This window comes from Cetorhinus maximus, chromosome 2 (genome assembly GCF_964194155.1).
Source record: "Cetorhinus maximus chromosome 2, sCetMax3.hap1.1, whole genome shotgun sequence".
NCBI lineage: Eukaryota > Metazoa > Chordata > Chondrichthyes > Lamniformes > Cetorhinidae > Cetorhinus > Cetorhinus maximus.
The window spans coordinates 227,963,740-227,977,725 of record NC_135880.1 but is presented as its reverse complement, the minus strand read 5'-3'; the positions used below and the strand labels follow the sequence as shown (position 1 = coordinate 227,977,725).

Sequence of the window (13,986 nt, the reverse complement as noted above, 5' to 3'; positions counted from 1 at the left end):
CTGCCAAGGGTGGAAAGACTCTGCAGTGAGGAGCACAATCATCTTCCTGATACCTGAGAGGAAATACCTGTAAAACACCTTTTACATGTAATACTTTCATACTGAGAATATTTTATAGCCTTATAATTTAGATGGGGGTCTGTGATAACTAATCCATTTGAAAAGAGGTCCTTTAAACAAAAAGGTTTGAGAACCACCGCTATAGACTTGACTATTCTAACACACATATGGCTGCCCATTTTATGCTCCATAAACTTTGCTACTCATGTTGTAACCTGCACCAAGTCCCATTCCCCTATCACCCCCATGCTTGCTGACCTACGTAGGCTCCTGGTCAAGCAACATCCTAATTTTAAAATTCTCTTCCTTGTTTGTAAATCCCTCCATTGCTTCACCCCTCCCTAACTCTGAAATCTCCTCCAACCTCACAAGCCTCCGAGGTATCTGCACTCTTCTAATTCTGGCCTCTTGGGTATATTCCCAATTTAAGTCACTCCACCAGTGGAGGCTGTGCCTTCATCTGCCTGGGTCCCAAGCTCTGAAATTCTCCCCCTAACCCCTCTCCACCTCTCTCTCGTCCTTTAATCCAACCTTTGACCAAGGCTTTTAGCCATGTGCCCTGTTATATCCTTACTGGTTCAATGTCTAATTTTGTTTTATAATGCTCCTGTGAAGCACCTTGGGATGTTTATTATGTTAAAGGCATTATAGAAATACAAGTTGTTGTTAGAGCAACACAAAGTATCACAAGCAACACAAGCTCAAAGCTGCCAACAGGAGTTCAGAAAAGAAACTGAAGAAGAAAAGGAAGAGAAGAGAGGAATGAAGTTTGAGAGGAGCACCAGTTTCTGGCAGTTCCCATCTCACCTGTCGCAGTTTAGCCATTGATTCACTTGGAATAATTTCATTCTTGTGAAGCCTGGTGATGAAACACAAGCCCTGGAACTGTTTCTGACCCCGTTCCAACTCCCCCAGAATCAGGGAACGGATAATCTTCACATCCTGGGGAAAGGAGTGGAGAGAGAAAGTTATTACTTCTTTATTCGTTTCACGGGATTGAGTGGGCGTCACTGGCTAGGCCAGCATTTATTGCCCATCCCTAATTGCCCTTGAGGTGGTGGTGGTGAGCTGCCTTCTTGAACCGCTGCAGTCCATGTGGTGTAGGTACATCCGCTGTGCTGTTAGGGAGGGAGTTCCAGGATTTTGAACCAGCGATAGTGAAGGAACGGCGATATATTTCCAAGTCAGGATATGAGTGACTGGGAGGGGAACTTGCAGGTGGTAGTGTTCCCATCTACCTGCTGCCCTTGTCCTTCCAGATGGTAGAGGTGCAGGTTTGGAAGGTGCTGTTGAAGGAGCCTTGGTGAGTTGCTACAGTGCATCTTGTATATGGTACACACTGCTGATACTGACGCCCTTCATCACCGACACATGATGTTTAAGGACTAGGACTCAGGAGCTGGAGTAGGCTATTTGGCCCTTCAAGCCTGTTCCACTGTTCAATAAGATCATGGCTGACCTAGTTGTGGTCTCAGTTCCACTTTCCTGTCTACCCCCATAAGCCTTGACTCCCTTGTCAAAAATCTGTCTAACTCAGCCTTGAATAAATTTAAAGACTCAGCCTCCACTGCTCTCTGGGGAAAAGAATTCCATATATTAACGACCCTTTGAGAGAAAAGTTTCTCCTCATCTCTGTCTTAAAATATCTCTTATTCTTAAACTATGTCCCTGGGTTCTAGTTTCCCCCACAAGAGGAAACATCCCATGAAGTGCTCTCAGGATCCTATATATTTCAATAAGATCACATCTTATTGTGATAATGGGTCCGAATGACTCTTCAACAGAACTAAGTTAAAATAGAAGAGGTGAAATATAAGTTGGTTTAAGGGGGGAGGGGCAGGGGGGGGGGGGTGTTGTTGGGACAAGCAGCCAGTGATAGGTGGAGATAACCAAAAGATGTCACAGACAGAAGGACAAAGAGGTGTTGAAGGTGGTGATATTATCTAAGGAATGTGCTAATTAAGGGTAGAAAGCAGGACAAGCAAGGTACAGATAGCCCTAGTGGGGGTGGGGTGGGGGGAAGGGATCGAAATAGGCTAAAAGGTAGAGATAAAATAATGGATGGAAATACATTTAAAAATAACGGAAATAGGTGGGAAAAGAAAAATCTATATAAATTATTGGAAGAAAAAGGGGGGGGAAGAAACGGAAAGGGGGTGGGGATGGAGGAGAGAGTTCATGATCTAAAATTGTTGAACTCAATATTCAGTCCGGAAGGCTGTAAAGTGCCTAGTCGGAAGATGAGATGCTGTTCCTCCAGTTTGCGTTGAGCTTCACTGGAACAATGCAGCAGGCCAAGGACGGACATGTGGGCATGAGAGCAGGGTGGAGCGTTGAAATGGCAAGCGATAGGGAGGTCTGGGTCATGCTTGCGGACAGACCGAAGGTGTTCCGCAAAGTGGTCACCCAGTCTGCGTTTGGTCTCTCCAATGTAGAGGAAACTGCATTGGGAGCAACGAATGCAGTAGACTAAATTGAGGGAAGTGCAAGTGAAATGCTGCTTCACTTGAAAGGAGTGTTTGGGCCATTGGACGGTGAGGAGAGGGGAAGTAAAGGGGCAGGTGTTGCACCTTCTGCGGTTGCATGGGAAGGTGCCGTGGGAGGGGGTTGAGGTGTAGGGGGTGATGGAGGACTGGACCAGGGTGTCCCAGAGGGAACGATCCCTATGGAATGCCGCCGGGGGGGTGAAGGGAAGATGTGTTTGGTGGTGGCATCATGCTGGAGTTGGCAGAAATGGTGGAGGATGATCCTTTGAATGCGGAGGCTGGTGGGGTGATAAGTGAGGACAAGGGGGACCCTATCATGTTTCTGCGAGGGAGAGGAAGGTGTGAGGGCGGATGCGCGGGAGATGGGCCGGACACGGTTGAGGGCCCTGTCAACCACCGTGGGTGGAAAACCTCGGTTAAGGAAGAAGGAAGACATGTCAGAGGAACTGTTTTTGAAAGTGGCATCATCAGAGCAGATGCGACGGAGGCGAAGGAACTGGGAGAATGGGATGGAGTCCTTACATGAAGCGGGGTGTGAGGAGCTGTAGTTGAGGTAGCTGTGGGAGTCGGTAGGCTTGTAATGAATATTGGTGGACAGTCTATCACCAGAAATTGAGACAGAGAGGTCAGGGAAGTGTCAGAGATGGACCATGTGAAAATGATGGAGGGGTGGAAATTGGAAGCAAAATTAATAAATTTTTCCAGGTCCAGACGAGAGCATGAAGCAGCACCGAAGTAATCATCGATGTACCGGAGAAAGAGTTGTAGGAGGGGGCCGGAGTAGGACTGGAACAAGGAATGTTCCACATACCCCATAAAGAGACAGGCATAACTGGGGCCCATGCGGGTACCCATAGCCACACCTTTTATTTGGAGGAAGTGAGAGGAGTTAAAGGAGAAATTGTTCAGTGTGAGAACAAGTTCAGCCAGACGGAGGAGAGTAGTGGTGGATGGGAATTGTTCGGGCCTCTGTTCGAGGAAGAAGCGGAGAGCCCACAGACCATCCCAGTGGGGGATGGAGGTGTAGAGGGATTGGACGTCCATGGTGAAGAGGAGGCGGTTGGGGCCAGGGAACTGGAAATTGTTGATATGATGTAGGGTAAGAGGAATCACGGATATAGGTGGGAAGGGACTGGACAAGGGGAGAGAGAATGGAGTCAAGATACCAAGAAATGAGTTCCGTGGGGCAGGAACAGGCTGACACGATCGGTCTGCCGGGACAGTCCTGTTTGTGGATTTTGGGTAGGAGGTAGAAGCGGGCCATCCGAGGTTGGGAGACTATCAGGTTGGAAGCTGTGGAAGGAAGATCTCCAGAGGAGATGAGGTCAGTAACAGTCCTGGAAACAATGGTTTGATGTTCAGTGGCGGGGTCATGGTCCAGGGGGAGGTAGGAGGAAGTGTCTGCGAGTTGACACTCAGCCTCTGTGAGGTAGAGGTCAGTGCGCCAGGCAACAATAGCACCACCCTTGTCAGCGGGTTTGATGACAATGTCGGGGTTGGACCTGAGAGAACGGAGTGCAGCAAGTTCAGAGAGAGACAGGTTAGAGTGGGTGAGAGGAGCAGAGAAATTGAGACGACTGATGTCATGCTGACAGTTCTCAATGAAAAGATCAAGAGAAGGTAAGAATCCAGAGGGAGGGGTCCAGGTGGAGGGAGAATATTGGAGGTGGGTAAAAGGATCCATTGAACGGGGAGAGGACTCCTGCCCAAAGAAGTGAGCACGGAGACGAAGACGGCGGAAGAAGAGTTCAGCATCGTGCCAAACCCAAAATTCACTCGGCCCGATGCTGAACTCTTCTTCCGCCGCCTTCGTCTCCGTGCTCACTTCTTTGGGCAGGAGTCCTCTCCCCGTTCAACGGTTCCTTTTACCCACCTCCAGGATTCTCCCTCCACCTGGACCCCTCCCTCTGGATTCTTACCTGCTCTTGATCATTTCATTGAGAACTGTCGGCGTGACATCAGTCGTCTCAATTTCTCTGCTCCTCTCACCCACTCTAACCTGTCTCTCTCTGAACTTAATGTTCTCTCAGGTCCAACCCTGACATTGTCATCAAACCCGCTGACAAGGGTGGTGCTGTTGTTGTCTGGCGCACTGACCTCTACCTCACAGAGGCTGAGTGTCAACTCGCAGACACTTCCTCCTACCTCTCCCTGGACCATGACCCACCACTGAACATCAAGCCATTGTTTCCAGGACTGTTACTGACCTCATCTCCTCTGGAGATCTTCCTTCCACAGCTTCCAACCTGATAGTCTCCCAACCTCGGACGGCCCGCTTCTACCTCCTACCCAAAATCCACAAACAGGACTGTCCCGGCAGACTGATCGTGTCAGCCTGTTCCTGCTCCACGGAACTCATTTCTTGGTATCTTGACTCCATTCTCTCTCCCCTTGTCCAGTCCCTTCCCACCTACATCCGTGATTCCTCTGACACCCTACATCATATCAACAATTTCCAGTTCCCTGGCCCCAATCGCCTCCTCTTCACCATGGACGTCCAATCCCTCCACACCTCCATCCCCCACTGGGATGGTCTGATGGCTCTCCGCTTCTTCCTCGAACAGAGGCCCGAACAATCTCCATCCACCACTACTCTCCTCCATCTGGCTGAACTTGTTCTCTCATTGAACAATTTCTCCTTAAACTCCTCTCACTTCATCCAAATAAAAGGTGTGGCTATGGGTACCCGCATGGGCCCCAGTTATGCCTGTCTCCTTATGGGGTATGTGGAACATTCCTTGTTCCAGTCCTACTCCGGTCCCCTCCCACAACTCTTTCTCCGGTACATCGATGATTACTTCGGTGTTGATTCATGCTCTTGTCTGGACCTGGAAAAATTTATTAATTTTGCTTCCAATTTCCACCCCTCCATCATTTTCACATGGTCCATCTCTGACACTTCCCTTCCCTTCCTTGACCTCTCTGTCTCAATTTCTGGTGATAGACTGTCCACCAATATCCATTACAAGCCTACTGACTCCCACAGCTACCTCGACTACAGCTCCTCACACCCTGCTTCCTGTAAGGACTCCATCCCATTCTCTCAGTTCCTTCGCCTCCGTCGCATCTGTTCTGATGATGCCACTTTCAAAAACAGTTCCTCTGACATGTCTTCCTTCTTCCTTAACCGAGGTTTTCCACCCACGGTGGATGACAGGGCCCTCAACCGTGTCCGGCCCATCTCCCGTGCATCCACCCTCACACCTTCCTCTCCCTCCCTGAAACATGATAGGGTCCCCCTTGTCCTCACTTATCACCCCATCAGCCTCCGCATTCAAAGGATCATCCTCCACCATTTCTGCCAACTCCAGCATGATGCCACCACCAAACACATCTTGCCTTCACCCCCCCGGCGGCATTCCATAGGGATCGTTCCCTCTGGGACACCCTGGTCCAGTCCTCCATCACCCCCTACACCTCAACCCCCTCCCACGGCACCTTCCCATGCAACCGCAGAAGGTGCAACACCTGCCCCTTTACTTCCCCTCTCCTCACCGTCCAAGGGCCCAAACACTCCTTTCAAGTGAAGCAGCATTTCACTTGCACTTCCCTCAATTTAGTCTACTGCATTCGTTGCTCCCAATGTGATTTCCTCTACATTGGAGAGACCAAACGCACACTGGGTGACCGCTTTGCAGAACATCTTCGGTCTGTCCGCAAGCATTACCCAGACCTCCCTGTCGCTTGCCATTTCAACACTCCACCCTGCTCTCAGGCCCACATGTCCGTCCTTGGCCTGCTGCATTGTTCCAGTGAAGCTCAACGCAAACTGGAGGAACAGCACCTCATCTTCCGACTAGGCACTTTACAGCCTTCCGGACTGAATATTGAGTTCAACAATTTTAGATCATGAACTCTCTCCTCCATCCCCACCCCCTTTCCAACCCCCCCTTTTTTTCCAATAATTTATATAGATTTTTCTTTTCCCACCTATTTCTATTGTTTTTAAATGTATTTCCATCCATTGTTTTATCTCTACCTTTTAGCCTATTTCGATCCCTTCCCCCCACCCCACCCCCACTAGGGCTATCTGTACCTTGCTTGTCCTGCTTTCTACCCTTAATTAGCACATTCCTTAGATAATATCACCACCTCCAACACCTCTTTGTCCTTTTGTCTGTGACATCTTTTGGTTATCTCCACCTATCACCGGCCCTCTATCCAGCTCTACCTGTCCCACCACCCCCCCCCACCCACCCCCTTTAAACCAGCTTATATTTCACCTCTCCACTTTTACTTAGTTCTGTTGAAGGGTCATTCGGACTCAAAACGTTAACTGTGTTCCTCTCCGCAGATGCTGCCAGACCTGCTGAGTTTTTCCAGGTATTTTTGTTTTTGTCATGTGCTCTTATCTTGTGTAGCAACCTCTGATGTGGCACCTTATCAAATGCATTTTGAAAATGCAAGTACACCACACATCACATTGTGATTTTCTAAGTATCCTGCTTCAACCTCCTTAATAATGTATTCTAGTACGTTCCATATGACGGATGTTCCTGCTTTCTGCCTCCCACCTTTCTTGAATAATAGTGTTATTTTCCAATCTGCTGGAACCTTTTCAGAATCTAAGCACTTTTGAAAGATATAAACTAATGCATCTACTATCTGTACGCCATTATTAAGACCACAGGGTTTGAGCTATTCAGCCCTCGGGACTCGTCAGCCTTTAGGTCTAATAGTTTTTCTAGCACTTTTTCCCTGGTGATGGTGATAAAGTTCCTCCCTCCCTTTCACCTCTTGATTTTCAATTCTCTTTGGGAAGTTTTCTAAGTCTTACACAGTGAAGACAGACACAAAATACCTGTTCAATGCCTCCACCATTTCTTTATTTTCCATTATCAATTCCCCACACTCATTCTCTAGTGGACCAATATCAGCTTTAGTTACTCTTTTCCTGTCCAAATACTTGTAGAAACTCTTACTGTTTTATTACTAACTAGCTTTCTCTCATACTTTGCTTTCTGCCTCTATTGTAATTTAAGTCATTCTTTTTCTTTCTTAAAATCTGTCCAATCTTCTGACCTACCACTAATCTTTGCAGATTTATAGAGTGTTTCTTTCAATTTAATGTTTAAGGTGGTGGAGGGAGTGAATGTTTGTGGATGTGGTGCCGATCAAGCGGGCTGCTTTGTCCTGGATGGTGTCCAGCTTTGGAGCTTGATGGGGAACTTCTGCTGCCCTTGTCCTTCTAGATGGTAGTGGTCATGGGTTTGGAAAGTGCTGTCTAAGGAGCCTTGGTGACTTCCTGCAGTGCACCTTGTAGATGGTACACACTGCTGCTACTGTGCATCGGCCAATCAAGCAGGCTGCTTTGTCCTGGACGGTGACCAGCTTCTTCAGTGTTTTGGGAGCTGCATTCATCCAGGCAAGTGGGGAGTATTCCATCACACTCCTGACTTGTGCCTTGTAGATGGTGGACAGGCTTAGGGGAGTCAGGAGGTGAGTTACTCACTGCAGGATTCCTAGCCTCTGATCTGCTCTTGTAGCTACGGTATTTATATGGCTAATCCAGTTCAGTTTCTGGTCAATGGTCACCCCCAAGATGTTGATAGTGGGGGATTCAGTGATGGTAATGCCATTGAACATCAAGGGGCGATGGTTAGATTCTCTCTAGTTGGAGATGGTCATTGCCTGACACTTGTGAGGCGTGTATGTTACTTGCCACTTGTCAGCCCAAGCCTGGATATTGTCCAGGTCTTGCTGCATTTGGACATGGACTGCTTCAGTATCTGAGGAGTCACGAATGGTGCTGAACATTGTGCAATCATCAGCGGACATCCCCACTTCTGACCTTATGATGGAAGCAAGGTCATTGATGAAGCAGCTGAAGATGGTTGGGCTGAGGACATTACCCTGAGGAACTCCTGCAGTGATGTCCTGGAGCTGAGATGATTGACCTCCAACAACCACAATAATCTTTCTCTGTGCTAGGTATGACTAGTACAGTGGAGAGTTTTCCCCCTGATTCCCATTGACTCCAGTTTTGCTTGGGTTCCTTGATGCCACACTCTGTCAAATGCAGCCTTCATGTCAAGGGCAGTGACTCTCACTTCACCTTGAGAGTTCAGCTCTTTTGTCCATGTTTGAACCAAGGCTGTAATGAGGTCAGGTGGTGGTGAGCTGCCTTCTTGAACCGCTGCAGTCCATCTGGTGTAGGTACACCCACAGTGCTGTTAGGGAGGGAGTTCCAGGATTTTGACCCAGAGACAGTGAAAGAACAGATAAATCGTTCCAAGTTAGGATAGGGTGAGAGTCGGAGAGGATCTTGTAGGTGCTGCACCTACCTGGCCCACATCCTCACCCCCACCCCAATACAGAACACCCTATCCACCATGCCCATCCCCTATGTCACTATCCTTGAACCCGATCTGCCGACTCATAGTGAACCCACCCCCCGCCATCCACTGACCCTTCCACAGCCCCACCCTATACCCTGCCCTTGCCCGGCCCTAACCCTGTTCCCAACACGAACCACGAACCTGACCCTTACCCGGCCCCTAACCAGCCCACGACCCTAATCCTGCCCATGACTCTGACCCCGCGACTGATCCTAACCAACTCCCAACTATAACCCCGCCCCCGACCCTGCCCCTGACCCTAACCCGCTCCCGAACCTAACCACAACCCCAGCCCTAACTCCACACGAGACCCTACCCCCGCCCGACACTAACCCACTCCTGACCCTAACACCGATCCCGACCCTAACCCACTCCTGACCCTAACACCGATCCCGACCCTAACCCACTAACAACACTAACCCGCTCTAGAACCTATCCCACTCACCCCACCCTAACCTTACCCTCTACCCTAACTCTGCCCCGACACAAACCCCCACCCTGACCCTAACCCGCTCCCGAACCTAACCACAACCCCAGCCCTAACTCCACACGAGTCCCTAAGCCCGCCCGACACTAACCCACTCCTGACCCTAACACCGATCCCGACCCTAACCCTGTTCCCGACCCTAACCCGCTCCCGACCCTAACACCGATCCCGACCCTAACCCTGATCCCGACCCTAACCCGCTCCCGACCCTAACCCGCTCCCGACCCTAACCCGCTCCCGACCCTAACCCGCTCCCGACCCTAACCCGCTCCCGACCCTAACCCGCTCCCGACCCTAACCCGCTCCCGACCCTAACCCGCTCCCGACCCTAACCCCGCCCGACCCTAACTGGTTAGATTCTCTCTTGTTGGAGATGGTCATTGCTTGACACTTGCCTGGCATGAATGCTAGTTATTGTGGGAAAACATGGGGGGGCAAGAAGTAGGACAGGCCACAGACACTCCATGTGGTTCAAAGATTTTCCACTGTTATTCAGACTTTTCCACTGTTATTCAGACTCCTCCACTGAAAGGAGCTGTGACCATCACCCAGAAAATACTGGAAATATTCAGCTGGTCAGATGACATTATTGGAGAGAGAAACAGAGTTAAATGTTTCAAATCAGTGACTTTTCATCAGATATCGTCATTTTCTCAGGGATTATATTTTGAAATGATTTTAGGAAAGCGTTGGATCAGAAATCTCTGTCCACACGATGGCGCCAGAAACCTTCAAAATCCATTGGTCACTCAAATTTCCCACTCTCCCACCAATTCCCCCCATTCCCACTGATCCCCCCTCTCGGACTAACTCTCCCCCCTCACCAATTTCCCCCTCTCCCACCAATCCCTTTGTCCAGGGCACAGGCTCATTAAACACCAGAAGCGGGGAGAAAGTCTGAGTTCTGGGTGGTCATTGACGCTGCACATTGACAAACTCAAACCCACAATGACTTAACTCACTCCCAAAATCCCTCATTTTCGATCAGCAGAAATCTGTCTTTTTGCAGCTTCCAACCTGACATCATCTCCTGCGATTAGTGACACTGAGCAACTATAAAAATCACAAACTCTGGACTCAAGTTCCAGAGAAAGAGATGATAGTGGGGGTTATGTAAAGTTATTGTAATCATTTGCATACTGTCCAGACTGACTCACAGCCACAGCCCCAGCTCATTCTCCCTCCTACTGAAACTCTGTGGTTGACCTGAATTCGATGAAAGATTGACACACAATCAGCCCTTACCTTCGGGGCTGTTCATTAGAAAGTTGAAGATTCACTCAACTCAGAACTTGAAAGATTGTTTTTTTATAAATAAAACTGTTACAATGGCCTTTGATCAGCTCCTGACTCTAATTACACATCACATTTTGCAACCTTGCCAAGTCTGTTATCAAATATTTCAAATGCTGAATGATCCAATAAACAGCAGCCGTTGTTGGAGTGATAACAGAATCTGAGGCAGAACCAAATCCATCAGGAAACCCCCTGTATCTCTCAAAATAGAGCAGAAAGCAGTTTAATCACAGGAACGAGGGCAGGAGGCCTACATTTTCTCCCGTGATCTGAGCAACAACTTGAATTTATATAACATCTTTAACACTGTAGCATGTCCCAAGAAACTTCTCAGGAACGATTATCAAACGAAATGTGACAGTGAGCCACATAAGGGGAGGCGATGGCTAGTAATCTAGAGACCCAGGGTAATGCAATTGGGGACCCAGGTTCGAATCCTGCCAAGGCAGATGATGGAAAAAATCTAATGATGACCAAGAAACCATTGCCGATTGTTTTAAAAACCCATCTGGGTCACTAATGTCCTTTAGGGAAGGAAATCTGCCGTCCTTACCTGGTCTGGTCTACATGTGACTCCAGACCCACAGCAATGTGGTTGACTCTGAAATGGCCGAGCCAGACACTCAGTTGTAACAAACCACTACAAAGTCACAAAAAAGGAGTGAAACCGGACGGACCACCCGGCATCGACCCAGGAACTGGAAATGACAATGGCAATTTCAGCCCTGTTGACTTTTCAAACTCCTCCTTACTAACATCTGGGGGCTTGTGTCAAAATTGGGAGAGCTGTCTCACAGACTTGTCAAGCAACAGCCTGACATAGTCATCCTCACAGAATCATACCTTACAGACTATGTCCCAGACACCACCATCACCATCCCTGGGTATGTCCTGTCCCACCGGCAGGACAGGCCCAGCAGAGGTGGTGGCGCAGTGATATACAGTCGGGAGGGAGCTGCCCTGGGAGTCCTCAACATCGACTCCGGACCCCATGAAGTCTCATGGCATCAGGTCAAACATGGGCAAGGAAACCTCCTGCTGATTACCACGTACCGCCCACCCTCAGCTGATGAATCAGTGCTCCTCCATGTTGAACACCACTTGGAGGAAGCACTGAAGGTGGCAAGGACACAGAATGTACTCTGGGTGGGGGACATCAATGTCCATCTCCAAGAGTGGCTCAGTAGCACCACTACTAACCGAGCTGGCCGAGTCCCAAAGGACATAGCTGCTAGACTGGTGAGAGAACCAACCTCATCCTCACCAACCTGCCTGCTGCAGATGCATCTGTCCATGACAGTATCGGTAGGAGTGACCACCACACAGTCCTTGTGGAGACAAAGTCCCGCCTTCACATTGAGGATATCCTCCATTGTGTTGTGTGGCACTACCACAGTGCTAAATGGGATAGATTTCAAACAGATCTAGCAACTCAAGACTGGGCATCCATGAGGCGCTGTGGGCCATCAGCAGCAGCAGAATTATATACAACCACAATCTGTAACCTAATCTGTAACCTCGTGGCCCGGCATATCCCCCACTCTACCATTACCATCAAGCCAGGGGATCAACCCTGGTTTAATGAAGAGTGCAGGAGGGCATGCCAGGAGCAGCACCAGACATACCTAAATATGAGGTGTCAACCTGGTGAATCTATAACACAGGACTACTTGCATTCCAAACAGCATAAGCAGCAAGTGATAGACAGGGCTAAGCGATCCCACAACCAATGGATCAGATCTAAGCTCTGCAGTCCTGCCACATTTAGTTGTGAATGGTGGTGGATAATTAAACAACTCACTGGAGGAGGAGGCTCCACAAATATCCCCATCCTCAATGATGGAGGAGCCCAGCACATCAGTGCAAAAGATAAGGCTGAAGCATTTACTACAATCTTCAGCCAGAAATGCCGAGTGGATGATCCATCTCGGTCTCCTCCGGAGGTCCCCAGCATCACAGATGCCAGTCTCCTGCCAATTCGATTCACTCCACGTGATATCAAGAAATGGCTGAAGGCACTGGATACTGCAAAGGCTATGGGCCCTGACAATATTCCGGCAATAGTACTAAAGACTTGTGCTCCAGAACTTGCTGTGCCGCTAGCCAAGCTGTTCCAGTACAGCTACAACACTGGCATCTACCCGGCTATGTGGAAAATTGCCCAGGTATGTCCTGTACACAAAAAGCAGGACAAATCCAACCTGGCCAATTACCGCCCCATCAGTCTACTCTCGGTCATCAGCAAAGTAACGGAAGGGGTTATCAACAGTGCTATCAAGCGGCACTTGCTCAGCAATAACCTGCTCACTGATGCCCAGTTTGGGTCCCGCCAGGGCCACTCAGCTCCTAACCTCATTACAGCCTTGGTTCAAACATGGACAAAAGAGCTGAACTCCCAAGGTGAGGTAAGAGTGACTGCCCTTGACATGAAGGCCTCATTTGACTGAGTGTGGCATCAAGGAGCCCTAGCAAAAGTGGAGTCAATGGGAATCAGGGGGAAAACTCTCCGCTGGTTGGAGTCATACCGAGCACAAAGGAAGATGATTGTGGTTGTTGGAGGTCAGTCATCTCAGCTCCAGGACATCACTGCAGGAGTTCTCAGGGTCGTGTCCTCAGCCCAACTACCTTCAGCTGCTTCATCAATGACCTTCCTTCCTTCACAACGTCAGAAGTAGGGACGTTCGCTGATGATTGCACAATGTTCAGCACTATTTGTGACTCCTCAGAAACTGAAGCAGTCCATGTCCAAATGCAGCAAAAACTGGACAATATCCAGGCTTGGGCTGACAAGTGGCAAGTAATATTTGTGTCACACAAGTGTCAGGCAATGACCATCTCCAACAAGAGAGAATCTAACCAACACCCCTTGATGTTCAATAGCATTACCATCACTGAATCCCCCACTATCAACATCCTGGGCGTGACCATTGACCAGAAACTGAACTTGACCAGCCATATAAATACTGTGGCCACAAGAGCAGGTCAGAGGCTGGGAATCCTGGGATGAGTAACTCACCTCCTGACTCCCCAAAGCCTGTCCACCATCTACAAGGCACAAGTCAGGAGTGTGATGAAATACTCCCTACTTGCCTGGATGAGTGCAGCTCCCACAACACTCAAGAAGCTTCACACCATCCAGGACAAAGCAGCCCCGCTTGATTGGCACCACATCCACAAACATTCACTCCCTCCACCACCGACGCACAGTAGCAGCAGTGTGTACCATCTACAAGATGCACTGCAGGAATTCACCAAGGCTCCTTCAACAGCACCTTCCAAACCCCAGACCTCTACAATCTAGAAGGACAAGGGCAGCAGA

At 49.1% G+C, this 13,986-nt stretch overlaps 1 protein-coding gene across 1 annotated transcript in view; it reads right to left on the bottom strand.

Moving 5' to 3' along the window:
* The window catches only part of oafb (OAF homolog b (Drosophila)), a 40,422-nt gene that overhangs the window by 8,723 nt on the left and 17,713 nt on the right, over positions 1 to 13,986 (bottom strand). The window contains exon 2 of the mRNA XM_078533408.1: positions 868 to 1,002. Within this exon, the coding sequence (XP_078389534.1) occupies positions 868 to 885 (18 nt within the window). The 5' untranslated portion in view covers positions 886 to 1,002. The remainder of the gene's footprint in view (positions 1 to 867; positions 1,003 to 13,986) is intronic.